The sequence below is a fragment of the Eleutherodactylus coqui genome, chromosome 1 (assembly GCF_035609145.1).
Source record: "Eleutherodactylus coqui strain aEleCoq1 chromosome 1, aEleCoq1.hap1, whole genome shotgun sequence".
Taxonomy (NCBI): Eukaryota; Metazoa; Chordata; class Amphibia; order Anura; family Eleutherodactylidae; genus Eleutherodactylus; species Eleutherodactylus coqui.
This window is the reverse complement of record NC_089837.1, coordinates 320,084,342-320,111,679: the sequence shown is the minus strand read 5'-3', so window position 1 is coordinate 320,111,679 and position 27,338 is coordinate 320,084,342. Positions and strand designations below refer to the sequence as shown.

General features: G+C 40.0%; 1 protein-coding gene across 1 annotated transcript in view; it reads left to right on the top strand.

Annotated features, from left to right (window-relative positions):
• CSMD2 (CUB and Sushi multiple domains 2) overlaps nucleotides 1-27,338 on the top strand; it is a 948,969-nt gene that overhangs the window by 865,279 nt on the left and 56,352 nt on the right. Inside the window, exons 43-52 of the mRNA XM_066586981.1 lie at nucleotides 894-1,071; nucleotides 8,735-8,880; nucleotides 9,168-9,248; nucleotides 10,442-10,555; nucleotides 12,191-12,379; nucleotides 15,085-15,231; nucleotides 16,639-16,827; nucleotides 22,177-22,362; nucleotides 22,442-22,636; nucleotides 27,163-27,336. Of these exons, the coding sequence (XP_066443078.1) occupies nucleotides 894-1,071; nucleotides 8,735-8,880; nucleotides 9,168-9,248; nucleotides 10,442-10,555; nucleotides 12,191-12,379; nucleotides 15,085-15,231; nucleotides 16,639-16,827; nucleotides 22,177-22,362; nucleotides 22,442-22,636; nucleotides 27,163-27,336 (1,599 nt within the window). The remainder of the gene's footprint in view (nucleotides 1-893; nucleotides 1,072-8,734; nucleotides 8,881-9,167; nucleotides 9,249-10,441; nucleotides 10,556-12,190; nucleotides 12,380-15,084; nucleotides 15,232-16,638; nucleotides 16,828-22,176; nucleotides 22,363-22,441; nucleotides 22,637-27,162; nucleotides 27,337-27,338) is intronic.

The window sequence follows — 27,338 nt, the reverse complement described above, 5'->3', positions numbered from 1 at the left end:
ACAAAGTAATGCATGCCACACAGACACAGGACTAATAATACACCACGTGTCTGGCCACCTGCACAGACACACAGGATACGTCACTGTTCACACAAACACACACAGAACATGACACTAACACCCAAAACACCATGCAAGGAGCAAACACCAGGGTATTGGGAAATCAGCATCCTCTAGCCATAGGGGCTGATATATATGAACAGCAGACCAGTGGGGGTTGGCTAGCTGGAGAAATCCACACCCAGACAGCTCATTTAACCCACACCCGTGAAGGTGTGCTCTGGAAACCCATATAGAACAACAGATCCCAGTAGCACAACCTGACAGTTTAATTTTTCATGGCAATGTGGGAGAACAAAAACTTGTATATCCTACCATTCAAACCAGAGTCTGTAAACCAGAGTGCTTTCACAGGAGATGGAATATTCTACAACAGTGTTGCGGAATATGCTGTCCTGGAATTCATCACCAAAATCTGCATTTCTAACTCTGGATGTTGATGCAGAATTGTCAGCAGAATTTTCAATTTTGCTTCAAAATCCGCACATTGGTATTGTGAATTTTGGTACTAAATAGTCCACAGGATGGCATATTTCGCAACATTGTTGCAGAATACTCAGTCCCATGTGAAAGCACCTGAGTAGTATGAATTTTCTCACAATAATCAATTTTAGAAGAAGGCGTCTTTTTTTTCTTAATCCTATCTTCCAGTTTACACATGTCCAGCTGTGTAATAGAAACTAAGATTAATGTGCTTACATTTAATTACAATGAGCAATGTGGATGATACAATCGGAAGCAAGATATGACAATAATGTCATCATTTTGATTTCACAGCAGTTTATCAAATTCTTATTCTGCAATCTTTTTATCTGCTTTTCATTGCTGCTTAGTTCCCTGTGGAGCAAACGTCACTGCCTTCAATGGCTCCATCTATTCTCCTGGCTTTCCTAGCCAATATCCAAATTCTCTGGATTGTTCCTGGATCATTACTGTCCCAATAGGATTTGGAATTCACATCAACTTCACTATCCTGGAGACAGAACCTCTCAATGATCACATCACTATATGGTAAGTAGCTATGGGCTTCTAGAAAAATACTTTGTTGGAGTCAACACTTTAAGTTATATTGTGTTATCAAATTATTACCGCGGCAGAATCCCATATTACTACGAATTCCTGTTGATCGCGTAATCTCCCTTGCACTCAGTTAAGGAGCTGCCAATATAATTCAAACATGTAAGTAAATGTTTAGGAATGTCTCGGAGCTGGAGATATCTTCTATAAAGCAGTGATCATGAGATGAGATATTCTTCAGCTTCTCTGCAGCCTAAAATTGCTAATAAAATACGGAGTTTTAGGAACAAAAAGGAATAGATTGCACAGCCCATGTAGATAACCTAGATTTCACTTTTAGTATCCTTTTAAAAGGCATGAAACTATTTTCAATGTGGAACAAGCTGCAAATCTACAGTATAAGAAATGGGCCGCCAAATAAATTGCTGTGCCACTGAATGCAAAGGCTTTTCAAGCTACAAAATAGGACACAGAAGAAAATGTAGATAAATCAATTCATCCTTACTAGGATATACAGGATGTAGATTTTCATTATAATTAGAAGCTTACAAATTAGCAGCATAACATATGAAGCAGCTAATTTCAGCCGATGAGCTTAGTTTAAAAAGCTAATAGTAACTCACAGACTCCCTCTAAATACTCATATTGTAATGTGTGTGTATATATGTGTCCATATACACACACACACACACACACACAAATATATATTTTTTTCTTTAATATCATGTTATGAAATTATCTAATTGATTGATGGAAGTCCAACTGCTAGGATATCTATTGTTCCTGATGATAAATGGGTCTCAAGGCTAGTTTGGCCCTTTCAAAGTTTATTTGTGTACAACTCGACTGTACAATTCCCAGCCACCATTAGTGCAGCGAGCTTCAGCATGGCTTAGTTCACTTGCCTAGAACTATGTCACAGTACCCTGTACAGCCGGCTTTTATTATGAGGTATTCATACCACATGTTGAATTGTGTAAAAAATAAATACTTTTTTTGCACTGTCAAACACATGATGTAAAATTAATTAGGTAAAGAAGAGCTGTTGGGCTAAAGTTTCGGATGTGGGGGGCTGCATCTTTGCCCCAGGTTAAGAAAACCTAGTTTCACCTCCTATCATATATTGCATCAGTACGTGCTAGGAAACATCATATTAACATAACCAGCATAGCAAAGAGTTACTAAGTCAAATTACCAGGTATTGAAGAAAGGTAGTTTAATAGACAGGAAACCCTAGAGGACATGGTGATGGCAAAATCAATAGAGGAATTTAAGAGGGGACTAGATGTCTTTCTAGAGCACTATGATATTACAGGATATAGACATTAAATAACCAGCAGGGTCTTGGAGTCAGGTAGGAACTTCAAACGTTGATTTAGGGATTATTCTGACTGCCATAATAGCATTGGGAAGGAATTTCTTCCCCTAAATGGGCTAAATTGGCTTCTGCCTCATTGAGGTTTTTTTTCCCCTTCCTCTGGATCAACAATGGGGGGTGGAAATAGGCTGAATGGGATGGACATTGTCTTCTTCCAGCCTAACATACTATGTTACTATACTAAGGAGTGCCAAAGTGAATTCATCAGTGTCCCAACATGTTTTCGCCATTGCTTTTTCTGTGGGTCACTCTCTAGTGGTAAAAAGGCTTCTTTACCTTAAAGCCTTTGATACCCCACCTCTGTAGCTGATTTTAAGAAAGCCTTGGATAGTTTTTTTGAAGCTACATAACAGAAGAGCGATATAAATGTATAAAGGTACTTGGTTGAATGTTGATCCAGTCTGATCATTACTTGTAGTCGGGAAGGCACTCATAGTGCTGTATAAGGGACAAAAAGAAGGCTGCAAAGGGTGCTAGATGTGGAGTGCACCACAATGTTTTGCTTATTTTTGTCAGCTGTCAAATTCTGTAAAGCCGTACATGCTTGATATGCTTAAAGAGGACCTGTTAGGTACTACAACGAGCCGCATAGCAGACATAGGATTTGTTTTTTTGGCTTAAAGACAATGCAGCGGACTTCATTCTAAGAGCGGTTTATGAAGCGCCAGTCTCCTTCAACGTTTTTATCCTTTTTGAATAATAAAGTCGTTTTAGACTTCCACACTTACCTAACGCTTTTTATTGAGTTTGATGCTTAGAATATAAAGGATGTTAAGAGAGCACATAGGGTTTCATCAGGCTTCACGTTTGATAAATCTTGAAAACCTCATGCTGGGTAGCAGGTAAGGGCGGTGAGATCCTGCCGAGGACTGAGGTGTCCCACCCTTCTTTCTTCTCTTACCGCTTAGCTGGAAACCTTCAGTCCATTTCTCACACACAGAATTCCTGCAGAGTCAATATACCTGAAATATCAAAGTATCTGGTTATCCGTAGGAGAACTTGCTGTGCACAGAATGGATTGGACAGGCTGCTTAACCTCTAAAATGCTGAAATTACTGCACTGTCTCATATATATGCTGCAGGATTAATGGATGGTGTCAGCAAAGTCAGCAATCCGTTTTGCTGGATTATTTAATGTGTTAACAGCCACATTGCCTTATGAATGATGAATGTCTGCCTGAAAACCATGTGCACTGAATGAGTTGGTGATTATCAGATCATTTTGTATACAGGGCATAAAGTACGAAAGAAATACATCTGCATGCATAATATATAATACTAAAACGATACATCCAGAAATAAATATAAGCCTATGGTTGTAGATTGACAGAAGCCTTTACAAAGTTGCAGTGAACCGAGCAATCTACTGTAGTTACAAAGCACTAAGAGTGGTCATCCATAATTCTGCATTGTTTTATTGCTTTGAAGTTTAAATGCCAACCTCAAGCCTCATGTTTGGACTGCATTATTGCTTATAAGACATAGTTTTACATTGCTTAATAGCACATTATCTCTACACAACTCCAATAACTTTGGGAAGGGCCGAATCCCGGATATTACAGAGGGATCCACATGTGAGTATGGACATCACTGTGGATCCTTTAAGCATTAGTGCAGGTTTTCCAGCCTTCTGCTCTGGCCATCTCTGGGCAGATTGCTCTGCATAGTGATAGCCAGATGATTGGTGAAGGTTGTGATCTATGCCCTTTAGCTGTTGGGGTGCAGATTTTCTGTCCTCTCAGCAACAACTGGTCATTGGATTCTAGTGGACTCATGTGACCTTGGGTTTAGGCATAAATATAAAGAGCTCAGGACTGGGAGCTGTTTGCTCAAGCCAACACAGGAGACACCTGAAGAATCCTCCCGCCCCCTCTCTCCATGCTTTTAGATCCTTTCTTATTTGTTGTAATGGTCACAATTATTTTTTAATTAAGGGCTTAGGGTAAAGTCATTTATATCTGAATGGACTCATATATTTAATGTGTTGGTGGAGATCGACCGTATTGCTGAACTCATATTCCAGAGTTTTTTAAAGTTACGTTTTAACTAGAGATGAGCGAGTATACTCGGTAAAGGCAATTGCTCGAGCGAGCATTGCCTTTAGCGAATACCTGCCCGCTTGAGATGAAAGGTTCGGGTGCCGGCGCGGGAGAGCGGTGAGTAGCAGCAGTCAGCAGGAGGGAGCGGGGGGGGAGAGAGGGAGAGAGAGATCTCCCCTCCGTTCCACTCCGCTCTCCCCCGCAGCTCCCTGCCCGCCGCCGGCACCCGAACCTTTCATCTCGAGCAATTGCCTTTAGCGAGTATACTCTCTCATCTCTAGTTTTAACTTGATAATAAGTTGAGTAAGCTGTTAATTATTTAGCTTTAATAAAAATGGCCGTGGCCAAATATTTTACCCTCCATTTCAGTGTTAGTGTTTATTATTGCCAGTTCATTTTGAACCTCTGTAGACTATGTTCTATACTCCCACATATTCCTTTAATTACTGTCAGCTTGAGTTCCTTGGGCCGACTAAAGAGATGATTCTGAACCCCCCATCTACAACTAGTTTTAATGGCATTATGAACTTTGCACTTATCATTGTACACACAGGATCAATAACGTCTAATAGGTTATTTGAGGTTATATCAGCTCATTAAAAATAGGATTTAGTGATTGAATCCAAAGTCAACTCTAAATGAGGTTGCCTTATGCTGGACCTCTGGAGACCATTATTGTCTCAAAGCCTTTAGCTACCAGAGGGTCTTGGCCTTCTTTTACCCTAGTGGACCTATCCAACCTCCAGTTTTTGACACAAATGAGAGCAAACGAAGTCCCATAGAATTAATCACATGGGATCAGGTAATTTTGGACTAGGATTTTGTTTTGTACACATAATAAAGTACAAATGTGAAAGATTTTGGAATATGAAATAAAGTTGATGGGTGATATTGGTGGGTCAAGTTTTTAGCCCAACTCACACGCGACCGTCACCATATAGTTTCAGCCTAATCCATACATATTTTTCTATGATGGTCTGAAACTCTGTATCTGTTAAGTTCTACTGTAAGTGAGATTGTACTAAAAAACTGATATCGACATAGTGTGGATAACTGATATAGAATAGATTTTCTAAATATTAAATTATCTATATCTATACATCATGCGGAGATTTATCAGGTGTATTTCTATCAAGCTATTTTAGCTGGAGGCCACATTTGCTCTACTTGCAAATAATCTATTACAGTGCCACGTGCTGTTGATGAATTAGTCACATCTTTGAATATGTCTAGAGATGTGTAGTCAGTTTTTATATCTCCCCTTCTTCCTTATCTTACCACTTTGGAAAACTACCAAGGAAGCATAAAAAGGAAAAGCAAAAATTTGCAACTCCTTGATGCCAGAAAACTGGTTCATGGACATTGTTAAATTCTCGCAGTGAGTGAACTGATCTGATAGATTTCATATTCACAGATTCAAGTTAAGATATGTTTTAAAGATGCATTTATTTCTCGGTGTCGGAGGTTAAAATAACATAAAAACAATAAGAAAACCACAGACATACAGGCTAGATATGCAGATAGAGATGTCATGACTGCACCATATATCTGGAGGAAGGTCTCAGCCAAACTACAATGTTTTTCCAAGATAATGTTAGTAGAATACAACCTTATGCATCACAAATAGGACACTATAGGACATTTACATATCTACCTCGTCAGCGCTGTTGTTTGAATAATACAGTATATTAATGTTGTTTTCCACTACTGAAAAATCTAATTGTAGTGTAAATATTTCATCATATAGATATAGTTGTGTGCTAAATGCTGTACATTGGCAGGATGCATCGGCAGTCGTGTCCGTGTACAAGACTAATTTTATGGGATTTTTAAATATGCAATGAATATTATGTAGTTCCCAAGAATTGACAGTGAGCCTGTTCTCCGTTATAGTGGATACTGGAGCACATGTAATCTGCCAACATGTATATACATTAATATTTCATAGATAGAAAAATTGATATTTAGTTAAAGGGTTGTATCAGCAATTAAAATGACTTTTCCTAACACAATTTCCCTACTGAGTGTTAGGGCAGCAGCTGCAAGAACTCCCAGCAGGTGTATAGCTACTGTATAGGGAGATACACCTAGATGCTAAAAGGCCCCTCCGCCTTGAAACAGACAGCAATATAACAAATGCACATAAGAGGGGGGCTTATTACAGATTTTACATTGAGGGCTTCCAATACCTTGTTATCTTCTGTTTTCGGCAGAAATAAGCATTTGATACTATATGATGGCACCGAGTCCTCCAGACCAAGACAGGATCAGGAACCTACCACCATGATGTCATACAATAAATAAACTGACCATGCTATATATACATATTGCTTGTCTGGCCAACAGTACATCAAACAGTTAGTCAAAGTTCACACTACCGTTAACAGTTTCCGTTGTTTTGCTATGTCTTTGGAGCCAATTCTGAACACCAGGAAACCAAAGTGCCAGATCCGAATAGACCCCATTGACTATAATGGGGTCTGTCCAGCGTCCGTCGTACAGGAGATTTTCCAAGATGAAATAATGCAGCATACTGTGCTACTTTGTCTGGGGTTTCGTGTGGATCTGCTTTGGAGGCTCTGAAAGGAACCTCCAGCACAGGTGATATACAGACTATAAGTTAAAGAAGCTGGAAGACTGAATTTACGGTACTGATTGCTGTATAATTTAGTCATGGTGGAATTTATGCCCACTTTTTCTTAGCAATTCAAACAGTAATATTACTTAATAGCACCTTGAATATATTACCGTGGTCTAATAATATAGCTATTCCCGTGACCCTGGGCTGACCTAAATACATATACAGAATAGAACAGGCATCTGTGGGTTGACAATCATCAAGATCATGTTGACAAGTATTTATGTCAGTCTTTGTATGTTGGGTTTCTTTGAGCAGCATATTTATTTAGACATAGCTCTGACACTATAATTTTCCTAGCTGCGTTGATGTCAGTCGGCAATCTCATCATGGCGTTTATTATTGCTTGCTTACACAGGGATAGTTACATGTTTGTGCAGTGCCTTAATACACTGAATAGAAGCTCGAAAGGGAATTCTCTCTTTTGATACGGGTTTAGACCATTCTTTCTAATGATATCAAGCCTCTGTGCTATTTAACACTCTTTTGATTTAGTTTTTTTACACTTGTATTTGCCTTCGTGTGTCCATGATTTATTTTCATTGTAAGACTTCCCGTCTGATAAATACTTGTGGGCTTTTCCTACTGAAGGTCGAGTCTTGAGGTTGCTGATGGATAGTGGCAGGACAGCTCGTTAACACTAATTTAAAAAGCAAGTGAAGTTAATTGAAAAGGATGGGGACACTGTCAAAGTGTCCCCAGTGCTAAGGCCACAGGCCTGCATAGTGAGGATAGGACAGGAGGAAGCTGGGAGGATGGGGACTTGCATGACACTGACAAATTGCTCACTTTTTAGAAACTGTCACTCGTCTGACCTGAGGAATATTGTACTGCTCAAATTCTCATTTCTGCAATTCAGCCGCCCTCTCACATTTATTTCTATTGTCTCCTATTTGTACGCTGTGCACTATGAAGTTCTGAGTTTCTGTAAGCCTAGTTTTTGTGTGATTCTTTTAAGTGGAAGAAGTAGGATTTTGCATTAAATATATTATCTTTCCTCCCAGTTAAGAAGGCATCTACAATGCAAAATACACAAATACGTAAATAGCCAATATCTCATCTACTACTTTTTTCTGTGTACAAAAATAAGTTTGTAAACATCAAAACAAGTTAAGGCCCCCACTAGGGAAAAGTCACCCAAACTTGCTGATTTGTTGGGCCTATCTTTAGTGGATGGGGGCCTCCTGATTCTCCCCAGAGAGATGTTGTCTGGGTTAGAAGATCAGGCATGTTGAATTTCTACCTCCAATCTTGTTGTTGTCCACTAAGTTAAGCCACCAGCCAAGCTGTCTGGCAGCAGCTTAGCCCCTTTGCCTATGGAAAACACAAATGCTCAACAGAACTGAAACCTTATGTATATGGGGAAGTCGGAAGAAATAGCATTTAGCCATTTGGAACTCTTTTGGCTATGAACAATTACTAAGACCTTTATCAACATAAATGTTGGATTTAACAGTCATGGTCTTAAGAGGTGGAAATTCACTTTAGGTAGATTATATACATATAAATAATAAATGTGGAGTTAATACTTAAAAGTGTAGTAATGATTTCTATGTACTACAGTTATTGTAGCAACTTTTTTCCTGTGTTCTTATTTTGTAGGGATGGTTCCCATCAAACAGATCCTCAGCTGGGTGTTTTCTCCAGCAGTTCCAATAAGAGGTCTACTATGAGCTCCTCCAATCAAGTCCTTATCACTTTTCATAGCAATGCTGCCAATGGTGGAATCTTTGCAATGTACTTCTATGGTAAGCCTGGCAAAGGGAACTGAAATAACTAGGATCACTAATAATTCAGATTTACTTCCTAACTGGATGGCATGTTGCTTTTGTGTCACCTTTTCTTGGTCATTGAAAAATATGTATGTAGCCAGAATCTATGCCATGTGTTGGCTTCCTATGAGCATTGGCAGAAAGTGTCTGTCTGCATGCTTAATACTTATTTCTACATTTCAGTGGGTGTCTGAACAGCTTTCATCTAGCATAATCTCAACCCTCACACCATAACATGTAACAAGAATTTCCTTTTGTGACAGGATACCGACTTCGGAAATGCAAACCTCCAATAACAGTACCCAACGGAGAGGTTCTTTCCGGTAGTGAAGAATTCCTAATGGGTGAGTTTCCATGGTAATTGCACAAAGTTCTTTGCAATAAAAGTTTACATGTTTCTAGTCTGGGAATTGTAACCATTAAAAAAAAGCCAGAATAACTAGAACAGCCACAAAGGTTTTCAGTATATCCATTTATCCTAGTAGTGGTGCAGTTTTAAAATGTAAAGACAGCAGCATAGGCTACTAGCTAATATATGCAAATATACATAATTCCTAGGATTTTTTGCGATCTATGTGTCACGGTTGTTGCTATTTGTGACAACATTGACTTATATGAGACTGCCATATCACAGTGCTGTGATCTTTAAAAGACCCCTGTCATGGATAAAGTCACTGTGAAGCCTTAGCCCTATTTGTATGCTTTATATATAAATATATTGGAATACTTAAAGGGGCACTAAGCCAATGTCTGCTCATCTACTAGCAAGTATTCGCCCCATCTGTTCTGTAATATAATTTCATTAAAATGTGTTGCTTTAACATTGTAAATCATATTCGAAGGGGCTGCCACTGGGGGTCTCCCTTCTATCTTCTCTGCTATCCACTTCACAGCTGACTGGCTCCTTGCACTTAAAGGCTGCAGGCAGATAAATATGCAGACACTGTGATAATGATCATTACAGTCTCTGACTCTCCTGCTGTTACAGCCTGTATGTGTACACACATTATAGTAGGTTTACTAACCATTTGGCCAGAATGTTGCTAAATGCCTTACTGTCCTGTGAAATGAGAAAGGTGGGCATTAAGATACTGCGTCCTTGCTGATTGGACCAGAGACAGTGTAATACAGCATGGGAAATAAGGGCAAGGAAGTCAGGACAGTGAACTACTGGCAGAATGCTAGACTTGCTATATGCTCTCTCCCTGAAAGTGGAATGCAAACCAGAATGCAACAGAAAACCACATGAAAATCAGACTTTAACAGCATGAAATGGTGCAAAGAGCAGCAATTGAGTTGGTAAGGTGAACCTAGTATATTTTAGAATATTTGTTGAAGACTCAGATAAGCTTTTTTGTGGGAACCTGACTTAGAGACAAGACCAAGTGTAATATTATTACTACAGTAAAATTGTGTTCTATATAGATGTATGTTATACCATGTTAATGGCTAACATTAATTATTATGTCCTGTGGAATATTACCACATAATAATTCCTAAATTATAGCATCTTAACTTTCCTAATCCTGTGCCCTAGGTGATATTGTACGTTATAAATGCCTACCAGGATTCACATTGATGGGACCAGAGATTTTGATATGTCGGCTTGGAAGTCGCTTACATTTTGAAGATCCTCCTCCAACCTGTGAAGGTAAGATTATGTAAGGGTGGTCATCCATGCTTTAATAATACATACAATTCAACCATTGGATGGTTTATTCATCTATAGAGGATAAATTAAGCATATGATGCATTTTTACGCGTGCAAAAGTCTAAATCGCAATCACAATCATCACTACGCACACTACTAAATATTGCAATTGCATTTACACATAGCAATTTTTGATATTATGGTCAAATTTTAAGCACTCCCGAAAGTTTTTTTTACTGCAACTCTGACTATCTACATAGTCACCTTTGAATCTTTACACTTTGAGATGATTGTACTTGATTGTCAAAATTAGCCTAAGAATGGCTTCATTCATTCGGGGAGAGCTGCCTGTGATTGGCTGAGCACCTCAGCCAATCACATTCAGCTCTTTCAGCAGGCGGGGATTTTAAATCCCCGCCTGCTGATAGATCAGCACCACAGTGCAGGGGACAGCAGGAGAAGACTCGGCTGAGCCCGGGCTGCTGAAGCAAGGTGAGTATGTATTTTTTTGTTTTTCAAACCACTTTTACTTGATTTTCAGGGAAGAGCTTCTATTTAAAGCCCTTCCCTGAAATCAATTGCCGGCAGCAGAATCCTCTACCACAGCTGACATGTGTGACAGCTGCGGTGGAAAATTGAAGAATTCCTCTGCTGCATCTGCCAGATGTGGCAGATGTAGCAGCAGGGAATTCTTTTAACTAGCGGGGATGAAGAAAACATCTGCCGCATGTGGCAGATGTGTTCTTCATCCCTGCGGGGGTCACGGCAGCGGCGGACAGGTAAGTATATTTTTTATTTATTTTTTTTTTTACACTAAAATTTTTCTTTTTCAGGGAAGGTCTTATATGTAAAGCCCTTCCCTGAAAAAGAATGCAGTGAGCTGGCAGACCCTTGTTTTGAATGGAGCCGCTGGCAGCAGCCGCGGCTCCATTGAAAACAATGCAAGGACCTACATTCACGCGTGTTTTGCACCTACATGGGTGCACACCTATGTACGCACAAAAACGCGCTTGTGTGGAGCCACCCTAAAACTGTAGAATCGCAGGCAATTTCCAAGCATGAGAAGTCAAGCTAAGAACTGCAGCTGAGCAGTTTTCCACTTTTAAGGATGTTTATATATGGCAAGATGAGTTGCTGTACAGTAAGGCATAAGATATGCCAGCTATAATATATTTGTACCAAATAACCCCTATTCCATAATAGAAAGAACTGTGCTTTTTTTCTAAATATGGCATTTGCCATATTTGGTACAGTTAAAGTATTAGGGTTGGAAAATTTGTGTTAGGGCTTTAACCACTCAGTTTTCCTCATTGAAGTATAAGGAAAACATCTATATTACTTAAATGTTTCAGAAACAATAGAGTGCTTAATAGGGCCAGTGTCAGCAACCGGTAAACCTGGCAGTTGACTGGGGCAACTAGGCGTGATGGTTCAATCACAATGCAGGTAGACATTTATGTTTTGTGTGCTCAGTATGAAGTAAAGGTCCACTGTGACTCTATGCCCAAGGACTCACATGTACCTGCAGCTAGCCAAGTTCTTATCAGTTTGATAGGTAATCAGGTCAAGGATTTTAAAACCAAAAACACTATTCTGTTCATGAAAATGTTCTAATTTGTATTTTTGTATCCACAGTGCTTTGCCCAGCCAATGAGATCCTAACAGATTCCACCGGAGTAATTCTCAGCCAGAGTTATCCCGGCACTTACCCTCAATTCCAGACATGTTCTTGGCTTATTAAAGTTGAAGCTGGATATAATGTGACACTGACGGTGGAATATTTTCTAAGTGAAAAGCAATATGACGAATTTGACATTTTTGACGGTGAGATCAAATCAGTTCAAACTCAAATTCGCCTTTAATGTATCGAAATTAGACAGACAAAAGTGAGTTATGTGATTGTGGATTTTTCACATAGTTTAAGAGGTGAAAGCAGAACAGATATTACAGTATGCGTGGGTGCAGAATTCTGCAAATTATAAAGATACATTTGTGATAACATCTTGTAGGGCGGTGTTCACACAATTGCCATTTCATAGTTCTGGTATTTTGACGGTATAACTAGCGCAATCTGTAGCGTTAGGGCTCTATCACACCTGCCCTGGGGATTCTGCTCTCCTGCTCAGTTCAGAGAGCAGGAAAGGGGATTCCCTGCAGCCGAATAGTTTTGTCTGTGGACGGAGCCAAACACCGACTGGCAGACCCCTTAACTATGATAGAGTCTGCCTGCTTTTGCTCCACAGCCGGATCTGCAATGGAACCTCTGGCCAGAGGTTTCAACACAGATGGGAAACCAGCCTTATTCTTACTTTGTAACATACTAGTGACCCTATGGGACCTGATAGACCTCATTATACAGTATATTATAGTTTACTAGGCTCCGAAAAAAAGAGATTTTACATAGTTGTCATGGTTTCATTATAAATGGAAGTCAAGATGGTGCTGTGTACAGAGCTTAGATAATCAGTAGCTAAAGGCAAAGACACACGAGCGTTTGCAAAAATACGCTTGCCGCAGTACAGCATATTTGCACATGAATAAAAAAGCATTTGTAAAAAACTATCTAGAAGTTTTGCATGTGCATGAAAAGTCTCAGACACATGGTGCATACAGGGGATGATATCAATAAGCACAATTTGTGGAAAGGTTACTTACCCATCGACAACTACTTATTTGTTATAGATTAGAAGTATTGCATACTACTAAAGGGAACCTATTTGTGCATTGGTTTTGATAGTGATGGTGCAACTTGTTTAAGTCACCCAACTGAAATGATCCTAGTACAAATAAAGCTTCTTTTAGGCGTACTGACTCTCGTTTGGATGAACAAGTGACTTTACCGCTAGCTCATTCGCTCTTATGCACCCTGTTTAGACAGCGCTCTAAGGCTTTAGTCAGACGGGCGTTTTTTTGCGCGATTTGCGCATGCGCATGCGTCCGGCGATTTTTTTAAACCATTGCTTTGCAATGGTATGGGACACATGAGCACTTTTTATGCGCTCGTCCGATAAATTATAGAACAGAAATCGCAGATCGCACCTATCTGCGATCTGCGATTCCTGTTCTCTTCTCTATATGCGCTCAATGGGGCCGGCGCCAGCAGCACCAACCCCATTGAGAACATATAGAAGACAAATCATTTTTCTCTGTCACAGCTGTAACAGCTGTGGCAGAGAAGAACGATGTTTGCCCATTGAATTCAATGGTGCCGGCAATACAGCCGGCTCCATTGAAAGCAATGGGATGCCGGCGAGCGAGGGATGAATTGTCGGAAAGGGCTTAAATATATAAGCCCTTCCCTGCAATTCATCCAGAAATGTGTAAAAATAAAGAAAATGTATATTCACCTTTCCGCTACAGCCGGAGTTCAGCGGCGGCCGCCGGCAGTTCTCCTGAACTGCTTCTCTATAGTATTCAGCAGCTGGGGCTTTAAAATCCCCACCTTCTGAATGAGCTGCCTCTAATTGGTCACAGCCTGACCAATCAGAGGCAGATCTCACTCACACACCCATTCATGAATTTATGAATGGGTAAGTGACTGCTGCCTCTCATTGGCTCAGCGCAGGGACCAATCTGATTGGTCCCGCTGAGCCAATGAGAGGCAGCAGTCACTCGCTGAACTCCGGCTGCAGCGGAAAGGTGAGTATACATTTTTTTTTTATTTTTACACATTTCTGGATGAATTGCAGGGAAGGGCTTATATATTTAAGCCCTTACCGACAATTCATCCCTCGCTCGCCCGCAGCGCATTGCTTTCAATGGAGCCGGCTGTATTGCCGGCTCAATTGAATTCAATGCGCTGGACAGCTCCGGCCCGTTTCTAATGAAACGCGGCTAGAAGCAGATTTTTCGGGCGATTTTTTGGCCCCGGTCACGAGATTTGCGGATGCGCATCCGTCATGCGATCCGCAAATCGTGCGAAAAAACGCCCGTGTGACTAAGGCCTAAGAATCATATTTTAAGACATGAAGCTGCAGTGGCTAGTACAGAGTGGTGGTAGTAGGCAAATTAGTTGTGGTCATCCTAGAAAAATGGAAGGGCTTAGCACTGGAAGGTAGCTATAGGGAGTGGAGAGGTAGCAGTTGCACCCATACTCTTATGACTGAGAGGGACCAAAGGCCCTTCTAGCGCATGAGAAGTCACCAGTGTTATAAATGGCACATAGTTGGTTGGGTCCTGTTAGAGATTTTTTATTGGAGCCCAATATCTTCAAGTTATGCCTCACAATCAGCAGAGTTAATGTAGATAAAATACTGCTCTATTATGCCAGGTATGTGTAGTTTTTGATCATAGCCTTGATATAAGTGTCATTACACTGTATATCATGTCATAGACACTGGCTTCTTACCTCTTGACCGCCGATATCCATCCATAGAGTTGCAACTTTTTGACAGTACTTAAAAATACTAATCATACTAAGCAGGGACTTTGTAAAAGAGTTAGACTAAAACTTCTATATTCACATGACCATTTAAATATCTGAGTTGTCTCTTCTATGAATGCTATCTAATAAAGTTTCTCATTTTTAGGACCGTCTGGACAGAACACATTGCTGACATCCTTGAGTGGTAACTATTCAGCACCTATGACCTTCACAAGTAAAGGAAACAAGGTCCTTCTGCGATGGATGTCTGACCATGCATATAGCAGGAAGGGCTTTAAGATACGCTATTCAGGTAAGAATGACAAATCCTGTATCTTCACTAATGGGTGAAGAAGAGACATTTTATCTAGATTGAGTGCTGCCAGTTTTTTTAGGAAACAGTTCTATAAAATACATGAATATGTGGGAGTGCATATGCATGATGTACAGAAGTAATTAAAAGTAGGATAAATAATTTTGTGGCATTCTGTATTTCTCAGTCACAACCAATATCAAACCCTGTGGTCTTTGCTAAATAAGTCAACTGACCATAACTGGCCACATTTGACCATGCTCATGCATTGATGGACAATCATTCTGTCACCTGAGCCTTTATTGAATGATAGGGTAGTCTCCAATGTGGCCATCACTAGCCTTTCCTTTTTTGGATTTAAATCCCCACCTACATCAATGTTCATACATACATGTGCCACTACTCAAGTGAGGATGCAAATATTGATGCTGATGGTGATAGAAGTCCAGGCAAGAACTGAGTGAAAACACTTCACATGACTGACAACAGAAGGTGGTGCAACACCACTTTGAACATATACGTTCTTGGGTGCTCTTGGAAGAAATGACAAGAAGAGATGTAATTAGAATTAAATGGCGACCTGGTCCAGCACAGCCACCCTGGTCCCTGCTGCTCTGGTCCCACAAGCTCCTGCAGTGGTCATGTGCCTTCATCATTTACTGGCTTCAGCACTCCTGTGTGAATGAACATGGAGCTGTGGGGACCGAGCAACTATGCTGGACCACAGAGCTATCTCGTAAGTGAGTTTTTAGTAGGTAGTTTTCTATTATAGCCTATTCACTGCCCTTAGCTAGTTTATAAAAACTGTAAAGATCCTATAATTATATAAAAATTACAGCTAAATGACAGATAAATTGGTGTTTATAAAATTATTTTACATGCAGCTGTAGCAAAGGTTAACTTGACATGTAACACATTCAATGCAGTTACAGCAAACTTCAAATTGACACTTAACACAATGAAAACCATTGAGAAGTCAAGTTAAGGTTTGCTAACCTGTGCATTTAACATATTAGTGTCAAAGTAAAGTTTTCTACATGTGTATATATCCTGTATGGTCTAGTGGTGCATTCCTATAAATGGAAGTACTGTATATTTTGGACATTTTGCTAAATTGTATAGAAATATTTTCAGCCATAGTACTGTATGCAGGATAAGTAAAGTAAATGTTTAGTGACAGTTTCACAGTCTATAATAATAGCATTCTGTGCAATGATACTTTAATTATTAGAGCACTTGCGCTTTTAGATGCTACACAATATTCCACATCAGATCATTCTACGCATTCTGTCTTCTCACTGCTAGCAGATTCCAGCAGTCTCTAAAAGGCAATCTGAGGCATTAGCGATGACAAATAATCTTGCAGCCCCTTACTATGTCATGTATACTTTATGTTTTATGTGTTAGCTGCATACTGCAGTCTCCCTCGTCCTCCTCTCCATGGCTCTGTACTGGGTCCTGTCATCAATCCCCCTGGAGGAGTTGTGCGGTTCACTTGCAATCCTGGCTATCGGCTCATTGGAATTAACTCAGCTACTTGCCTACGCCGTCCTCAAGGCTATTATGACTGGAACTCAGAGGTGCCACTATGTCAGGGTAAGTCTATGAGAATAGTCCCAGAGCGCTTAATAGTCCATGCTCAAATCTATAACACAACCGTGGAATCTGTAATTAGACTCTAAGCCATTACACCAATAGGTCCTTAATGGCCTTATTTGAGCTTTTCCTGCAGAAATGCAAAATTTTACTTGAAAAGAGAAGTCATACGCTTTCAGGATATTGATATAATGCCATTTATAAGTTGAAAGTTGCAATCATAACCAATTATGGATGTTGAGTGATAATGGTGCTTTGCACTGTGGCTTTCTTAATTTTTTATGGGTATTAAAAAGTGGGTCTGGTAGGGTTACTTTGACATGCTATTTGAGACGATTGCCAATAGCAATGTCAACGTAATGTTAGACTTCATCAGAGCACTACATATAACCCAATGGCTGACAATTGTCAATGTTACCCATGTGAGACCTTTACACACTGCCTCTAATGCTGCGTTTAGACGTAATGATTATCATTCAAATGAGCACAAGTGAGCAATAATCATTTGGTCTAAAGGCAAGCCAACAACTGAACAACCAATGAGCATCATCTACTATTGTTTGTTGGTCCTTTTATGCAGGCGTAAAAATCATTGTTGGCTCATTCGCTTATTGCTCAGTTTAAAAAGCAATTGTTTAGTCTTGGTATTCGCTTATATGGGGACTGAACAATTGTGAGCGATTCTCACTTGAACGTGCCAATGATGCCTCTGCCTATTATAAACTGACTCTCTGAACGAGTAGCGGTTATGTCACTCGCTCGTTCAAACGAAAATTGGCTTATATATAAGAAGCATAACTTAAAGGGGTTATCCTAAGATAGACTTTTATAACTTATCCATAAAGTAGGTAATAAAACTTTGATTGGTGGGATTATCAGCAGAGACCCCACTGCTCCCGAGAATGGGTGTCCCATTTTCCCCCTCATCTTCACAGAAGGCTTACTGTATCTCCTGCACTGAGGAGGAGATTAAATGGAGCGATGGATGCGCATGCGCAGTGCCACTCCAATAATTTCCTGAGTACAAGTACTTAGCGATTTCTGTTAGTCCCATTGAAAATTAATTTAGTGGCATTGTACATGTGCTATTGTTGCTCCATTCAATCACCTGCTCACTGTGAGGGGTGCCATAAGCCTTCAACAAGGAGGAGTGGGAACATGAGTCCCATTCTTGGGATTGGTAGGATCTCAGGAGTGAGACACTCACCGATTAGACTTTTATCACCTATCTCGTGGATAGGTGATAAAAGTCTATTTTGGGATAACCCTCTTAAATGGAAAATTTACCCCAAACCAAATTCTAACAATGCAGCTGGAGAGCAGATGAAAGTTGAATCGTTCCGTCTACTGGAACTTTGGGCTCATTATGTGTATAATGTTGTTGAAGTAATAATAATATAAATGTGTTTCTTTAAGCAGCTCATGCACATGTATGTGTGTGTGTGTGTGTGTGTGTATATATATATATATATATATATATATATATGTATATATATATATATATATATACATCTGCCTTCATAGAAAATAGCTAGCAGTGTAATGGTTAACTGGTTCATTCTTATGCTTGTATCCTGAAATACACTCCTACACAAGTTCTACAAGGTCCTAAGATGTGTTTCTCATGAGAAACACCTGTGATGCCCTCCGCTCATAAGAGGGGGGGGGGCTAATTCTTATCTCATGTCTTGGATTCCTTAGTCCAGGCAGAGATATTGATAGTCTATTCTAGTTGCGTTTCCTAGAAATTACATGTACACATAACAACATACACTTGGGGCGTAAATATTTGTTAATCATCAGCATCATTACATACTAGGTCAATCATGAGTTGTTATGCTGTTGGGAGAGGTATGCATGTAATTGGTGCGTCATATTCAGTATAACTGTATTGTACTTCCTTACAATAAGCCAGAAGGGTATGGAGGCTCAAGGGGAATATCCCTGAGTTCAAATACATATATTCATGCATGAAGCTTCTCATTATAACCAATCTGGAGCAAACCAGTGAAATCTTCTGGAATATGATTAATTCCTATAACATGTCATTAATTTATTTTCTGTCCTTCTATAACATTAAGAATATTAAACTACAAGCCCACATTTCAGTTGTGATGAAAAACAACCCGAATTTTCATTTTTTCTTAAATCAGGCAAAATAGAATGACATTGTCCATTCCTGTAGGTTGTAATGTAAAATCTTTACATTTTCTGCCACTGAAATTTTCCTGTATTAAAATAGCAGCTGTTTATATCGCTTCATAAACTTCTGCACACATTTCAGTTATGCAATTTTATTTTTATCAACTACTCATGCCTTCCTGACTGATTAATATGAAATGACATTCTGAATATGTTCTAACGTATCTTCTAATTAAAATTAATTGTATATTATGAGTCCTTAAGTAATTATTTTGATAGGCAATAAAATGCCAAATAATTGTCAAGTTTGCTGCTTACTCCTTTTTTTCAAGGTGGATTTTGTATAGCACTCATTGCTGTCACTCTGCCACTTATTGCATTGGAATTCTGCACACTGTGCAGTCTAGACTGAGATCTCCCTCAGCTTCCCTCCCAGCCAGCCTGACACTGTCATAATTATCATTTCAACTGGAGGCATGAGGTGTCCCCCTTCTCCTGTCCAGCCACTAAATTACCTGCCACCATGAGATGCCCGGCTTCTCGTTACCAGGCCAGGCCTGGAGGAGCTGCCAAAGTTTGAAACAATAATTGAGTGTTGGCCTCTTTGAGCTGTGTGTGCACTTAATTCACCTTTTCTTACATAGTTAATTTTCTGAAAATCAGACAGGCATTTCAATTGAATTTTGAAGCTAAAGGCATAGAGCTAAAAGAGTCTACATGCGGCTCTTCTTTCCATCCATGTTATCACTTTGATGAATAAGTAGTAAATAAAACTCACATATAAAATGTTGCCCTGTTGAGAGACACGAGGAGAGTTATTGTACCTATTTTCATGGCTGCCGAAATGTGTTAAATCTTTCAAGAAGTCTTTTATGATGATGTTGCTCCTGGTACCATGTGCAATACTTGTTCGAGTAGGTTCAGACATTGTGGATGTGATATGGAGAGGTGTGGATACACAAATCTGCAGCGATTTACTATGCAATAGGGGTTATCAAAGCCTCATCCATATGTACCGGAAAACTTTCACATGGAAATCATAGCTTGCTGTGGATTTTCAATTCTGTAGAATCAATCTTGTGTGGAAGGGTCACAGATTTTTATCATGGATTTCACTCCTTGCAATACAATGCAAACAGGTGTAATCAATGGCAAATTTCCTCAAAATACATGACAAAATCCACATATGACAAATTCATTACGGAGTTTGTACAAATTTATAGCCAAATCTGCAACGGAAATTCTCTTACCCTTAGGCCAACTCTACACAGGTGCAACTTGCATCGGTCGGCACATGGACACCTGTCCTTGTCCTATCCGATCTCCATAGACCCTGTACATTGCATATCCTATTTTCATCCATGGAAGCCGACAAGAATAAGGCACGCAGCATTTTTTTCACATGGATCATCTGCCTGTGTGAAAATGATTCATCTGAATAGCTTCGTAGGCTCTTTTAGCGCTGTGTGCTGTCCATCTAATGCATCGACAGCAGGCAGCCTGAAAATGTCAAGTCAATGGGCCCCTAATGGTATATAACTGTTTTAACTGTTAAAGGGGTTTTCCAGGAATATATAAAACTTTTTTCAAACTACTCAATATATGTTTAAAATTAATTCACCAGTGCTGTTTGAGTCCCCTGATGCATTCCTGCATCCCTATAGTCTGATGACATCACAATGGTGAACATTCCTGACTCCCATGTGGCTATCAGCACATGTTAACAGGGGTGACAAAGAACTGACCATAAATTCTAAGGAAAGTGTGTTATATTAGCATTTTGGACAGTGTAAAAAGTTTTTCTTGTTCACAGAACACCTTTTAGTACACTTAAGCTGTCAGTATAGTGTTAATAAGCAAAGCTGGAAACCACCAAAACTAACATCGTTCTTTTAGATTCAGTAAGGCAGCTGACACTGAGATCCAATTTCCATTCTTTTTGGATTTTTCTATTTTACTTATTTTTCTGTGATGGTTTTATTATACTGAAACCTACTGAACACAATAGAATTAGATGTAGATCTGTGATAGATAGTGCCATATCCAAAGTAAAGTGTTCTTTTAAAATAAAAAAGACCAAGTTTTGATGAAATAGTCATTTTTCTAGAAGACTATCTCCAGACATTAAGGGCACTCCCTTTGACAAAGAGAATCTTGTTCAGATGGATCAGTTATTGAAATCACAGAGAACAGAAAGGAATATAGTTTTTCCATTAAATGGGTTCTCTGCTTTAGAGAATCTCAAATAAAAGGGTCACTTCCTAATAAGCAGAACACAAAATGTGCCACTGGTGGGACCCCCAGCGACAATAAGCCCTAATTGTGGGAAAATCCAACAGCACTGTTTTCCCCATAGGGGAATTTAAGCCACTGTCATACTGCTAAGGGTTGCAGGGGTCGCAATTGTGACCCAGCCCCTCAGCAAATCGGGGCCCACGGGGCACCTGCCAGATACGGTATCACTGCTGTGGCGCACGGGCTGGCTGTGGGTCGCACTCAAGGAAAAAAGGGCTGTTACCGGAGGAGCGGGTAGTAATTACAGGCTGCAGACTTCCCGGCACGCTCCTCCTTTCCACTGAGAAATTGCGGTTGTGATTGGTCACAAGTGCAGTCTATCAGTGCACTGCTGGCCGCGTGAATGGTCTGTCCGGCAGTGCACTCACTGTGTCGGGGAGCCGAGTAGGAGACCAGAGGAGGGGACATGCAGTGGTAAGTACTGTACATACTCAAATATGTACAGATGGTATAAGTTATACCAACAGTACATATATAATTATATATAGGAGATCTCCAGGTTACATCAGCATGCTCCATATCACTATATACAGGGGGATGTACACATACTGTATATAGTGATCTGGAGCATGCTGGTGTATCCTGGGTATCTTCTGTATATAACTATATATGTACAGCTGGTATAAGCTATACATCCTGTATATAGTGATATCGACCATGCTGGTGTACACTAGCCCAGGTTATATGAGCTGCACTGGGGGTTTCCACTTTCCTGCTCTATTTGGGGAGCAGAAAAGGGGAATTCCCACGGTCGAAAGTGATGTAAGTACAAAGACTAGTATTGTCTTTCATGAACACTCAGATTTGTTTGCATGCACTGACTTTTTCATGTGGTCCTGCAGTATGCTATTGGAAGATTAAAAAAAATGTTATTGCCATGATTTATGACCATTTACCAACTTCTCTCTTCAGCCATGTTTTGTGGAGTTCCAACTGCTCCGAAGAACGGAGCAGTATTTGGAAAAGAGTATACTGTAGGTACCAAGGCTGTGTTTGAATGCAACGAAGGACACCATCTCTTGAATCCTGAAGATGCCGTTGCAGAATGTCAGCCTTCTGGGCACTGGAGCAATGGCAACAACCCTTCACAATGTGTAGGTGAGTATGCCAGTGCATGTGCATGTCAGAACAGTGCAGAATACTTGGCTTTATCTTACATCTTCACTTTCTTTCTCAGGTGTTACATGTCCAGAGATCAACAGTTTGAACACAGAACATGGCCGCTGGCGTCTTATCCATAAAACTCAGTATCAATATGGAGCTGAGCTCATGTTAATCTGTGACCCTGGCTACTATTACATGGGGCTTCGCATTATTCGCTGTCAAGCCAATGGATCTTGGAGTGTGGGGGAGAACGTGCCAACCTGCAACAGTGAGATACAGTGAAATCTGCTACTATAATATGATGCGCTAGGACATTGAGTCATTCAGGATATGAATAATGCCATTCTATTACTTGGTCATTTTGAGCTATTCAGAATATGAATAGCAGCAAAACTGTCATATTACTGAGTGATGCTGAGCTTTCATATTCTAGAGTGTTACTTGTTACCATATCAATGGATGACACTAAGCTATTCTATTACTGTGTGACCCATATGTCATATTACAGAGTGAAACATTTAATGGAAGGCAGCAATTTTCTTTGTTGTGAGTAAAGAGAATATGTCGCGCATATTAAAAAGATTCATTATTTGACTAGAACCACTAGTAGAAAAATCAAAAATTCCAACATACAGTCATCTTCTTTAAGACATTTGTATAGGCAGAAAATTTGATTCCAATGGATGACTAATGGGAGAAATAAAACTTTCTATAAGTACCCAGTAAAATGTATTGCATAGTTCAGTGTGTCATGTATTGGACACTTCATATTAGGTAATGTAGCTTTAACATTGCTTAGACTAAGGTGTGCTAGTTGATTCAACATTACAGTTTTTAATGTAAGGCTACGTTCACACATCGAGGATTTGACATTTATTATGGTGCAGAATTTGCATAGATATCTGTTTCAGAGCCATGCTTAATCAGCCTCTCCCCTCCCGCTGTTTTCAATGAGAGGGGGCAGAGTGAGGGTGGAGCTAATCTCCTGCCTTCTCCCCACCCCTTATCCGCAGCCAGCAATAGGAGGGGTGGGACAGGGCAGAGCTTAGTTCTACCCCTTCCCATTGTAAACAGCCAGAGGGGAGGAGAGAGCCGGCGAGGGAAGTGGATAGACAGCTCAGATAGTAGAGCGTAAATCGGCCGGCCATGAAAATGGTGGCCGATATATGCTCCTATGAATAAACCCTTATGTTTATATAACCCGGTGTATTCCTAGGGCAATCTTAAATATATTAATAAATTATATAGCAAATAGTATTTTGTAGAGTGTACTGTGATCTCTACTACATTATTCTCATGAATGACGACACACACAAAAGAATCACACAGATTTCTTCTGCTACATGTGAATGGGGTTGAGTAAACCCCATTCACTTTAACAAGAGGCTGATTGAGCACAGATCTAAAGCAGATATCGTCCCACAAAAAACAAGCCCTTATACAACTACGTCTATGAATAAATAAAGGAGTTACGATTTTTTAAAAACAGGGGAGGAGAAAAACGAAAATGGAAAAAAAAGTGTCACATCATTAAGGAATTAAAGATCGAATGTCCAAAAGATGCCCGGCTCTGAAAACTTAGAGGCCAGTCTCTAATGCTTTATGAACATATTCTGGGAGCTCCAAGAGGCTGCCTCACAAATATACTCTATTTAATAAATAGGGCTTTTTTTCACCCAAGAAGTGGCCACAGCTCTAGTGGAGTGGACCTTGAGAAGCCCTGGGGAATCTATCCTTTGAGAAGTGAATTCAAGTTTAATTGTAACCTGTTAAGAGTGGGTTTGCAGAAAAAAAGGATCAGGACATTTTCTAGTCTTCTAATGTCTCTCAGGTTTGGAAAAAGTACTGGTAATGATATAATTAGGTAAGAATGTTATATATGGCTTTTCTGAGGATAGAACGTGAAGCTACCTTATTCTTTTAGCTGATATAACAGCCAATAAAAAGTTCATCTTCGTGGAAAGAAGGTCAGTATCCACTGTCTAGAGAGGTTCAAATGGTGGAAGGGTTAACCTATAAGCACTATTAATAAATCCCCTTGTTGAACAGGTTTAAGTACCGTAGGTTTCAACCTAATTGCACCTTTTACAAATCTCTTGATAAGTGTGTCCTGATTTAACGTCTGTTCAGAAAGTCTGCCATAGCTGAAATTTGTACTTTAAGAGTAGAGATACTAAGAACTCTATCCAATCCGGTCTGTATAAACTCCAGGATATTGCTAAGTGAAGGATCTTCAGCATTAAAGCTGCTCTCCTGACATCAGTGTGAGAAAAATCTGTTAATTCTAGCATATACTCCTTTGGTAGCTTAATGTTCTCAAGATTGCTTGTGATAGTCCACTAGTACCTAGTAGGAACCAATCAACCTCCAGGATGTCAGGTTGAAACTCTTGGGATGAGTACAGAACTGCATGCCCTAGGACACCAGGTTCTGCAATAGGGAAAGCCTCCAATATTGCCCTTGATTCATGTATATGGGCACAGTAAACCATAACCTCATTGGCCAGAATGATATGATGGCTATCACCGAGGTCTGGTCTTGTCTGATTTTTTTCATCAATGCCCTTGGTATCATGAAAACTGGAGGAAAAATGTAGGCTAACCTGAACTTCCAATGGATTCAGTGACCACTCTACTGCCACCGTGTAGCCTTGGCTTAAATGATCTACCACAATGTTGAGACTGCTACAAATGTGTACTGCAATCAGATGGGATAGATTCTTCTCTGCCCAAAACAACATTCTGTCTGCTTCATTTTGAAGGGTGAAAGATCGGGTGCCCCCGTTCGTTTATATAATGTACAACTGTTATCTACCATCAACCCCAAAACTTTCATCAAAATACTGATAGAAACCCAGCTTGGAATGGACAGCAATCTGGGATTTTCTCGATGGAGTGAGAAACATTTTGATGGATACTGACTCTATTATAAAACCTAGGAACCTCTCTGACTTCTTCCAATTCATTATCTATCCCAGGTTCTGAAGGAAAGAGACTGCTAAACTAATCTAACAGTAGCTGTTTTGATTCAACCTTCAATAGCCAGTTGTCCAAATAAGGAATTATGGTGAGACCTTGAATCCTGAGAACAGCAGCCACTGCTGAAATTACTTTTGTGATGAAATCCCAAATGAAAGGGCTGTAAACTGAAAATATCTTATTGTTCCTCGGATTCTGACCGCTATCCTGAGAGAACATCTGCTGCTGGTTATAGTAATATGGAAGTAGGCATCCTTGGGATTGCGAGTGATCATATAGTCTCCTCTTTGTAGTACAGAGGAAGCTCACTTTATCATTTCCATCCAGAAACGTTTCTTCTTGATAAAGCGATTGAGATACCTCTGATCTATGAATAAACTCCAGTCTTCGGTTGGCTTCAGGATTAGAAAGACTGGTGAATAAACGTCTAATCCTACTTCTTTGAGAAGAACACGTTCCAATGCGGCTTTGCTGATATATTATGTAATAGATTCCTCTAATACCTTTTGCTTCCCTGCAGAGACTGGCCCGATCTGGATAGACCTGTCTTCTGGTGTTCTTGAAACCTCTATCCCGTAGCATCTTTGGATAATATTTATGACCCAAAGGTCCTTTGCTTTTTGTTTCCATACTCAGAAAAAATGTAAAAGACGGCCTTGTACAGGGATCTTTGTCACTGGTGTGCTGGTCAATCAAACTTTCGGCATCAGAAATCTGCTATCCTTTCGTTTTCTGACCCTCAGGCATACCCTAAATCTCTTCTCTGTCCACCACCTCTATGAAAAAACTATATTGCTTTCTGAGCTAGCTGATATCTGCCTCGGCTACAAAATAATTGGGGTATTGACTTACGCTACTTGTCTGATAGGTCTTCCATAATGTGGTCTAATGCAGAACAGAAGAGTTTTCCAGGTTCACATAGGAGGCTGCACAAATGAAATTTTGAAGAACTGTCTGCTTTCCATGTCCTGAGCCAAAGAGTTATTCTTGCTGCTGTTGACAATGCCATAGATTTGGCTGCAAAACTGGCTTGCTGTTATGTTGCATTACAAAGCTAGTCAATCGCCAAAGACAAAAGTTTGAAGGACTTTAATATTTCATCTCACGGCACACCTGTGTCTGTGTCATCCTGAAGCTTTCTTGTGTAAGAAATGCACAACGTCATTAGGTGTCAAAGCCCCTGCATACTATGCAAAATCTGAGGAATAATTTGCCCTCTGCGGTCAGTCTCAAATAGGCTGGGACACCGTGAACAGAGGGGTAGGGTAGGCTCAGAGCAGCTAGGAAAGAATGCCTGTAATGAGAGAAGACAAGGAGCAGTAGTAGCTCAGAGCACTAAGCCGGCCCCTGTGTCTGGTGTGTATTCAGCCAGCAGTCATTTCTTACTTTCTGTTAGTATTTTTAACCCCACGCTACTAGTAGTCCATTGCAGCTTGTTGCTCAAGTAATGACAGTAGAGCTTTCAGGTGAGCCATTAGTGAAGCAACAAGCTACACAACTACTAGTAGGATGGGGTTACAAAAGACTAATAGGACATATGGGTTAATTTATCAAAGGCAGACAGAGAAGGAAAGGGGAATATCCATGGCAGAAATCTGAGTTTCATATTTCTGCAGTAGATCCTTTGGTAAAATTCATGTTACATGTCATAGGCAAATCCTCAATGTGAACTTAGTCTAGCCTGTGAGTTGCAGCATTATTGGAGTGACAGAAGAGGAAGATATTGTTTATAAATGTTCAGTTGTTTTTAAAATGGGGATCTGTTATATTTACTGTAGTTTTCAACCTCAAAATCTTACTTTACTTGTGTTTCCAGTTATCTCTTGTGGAGACCTGCCAACTCCAGCCAATGGAAATAAAATTGGTATGTTAACCCAGTATGGTGCAACTGCCATATTTGCCTGTAATAGTGGCTACACCCTGGTGGGGTCCCGTGTGCGAGAATGTATGGCAAATGGGTTGTGGAGTGGACAAGAAGTAAAGTGCTTGGGT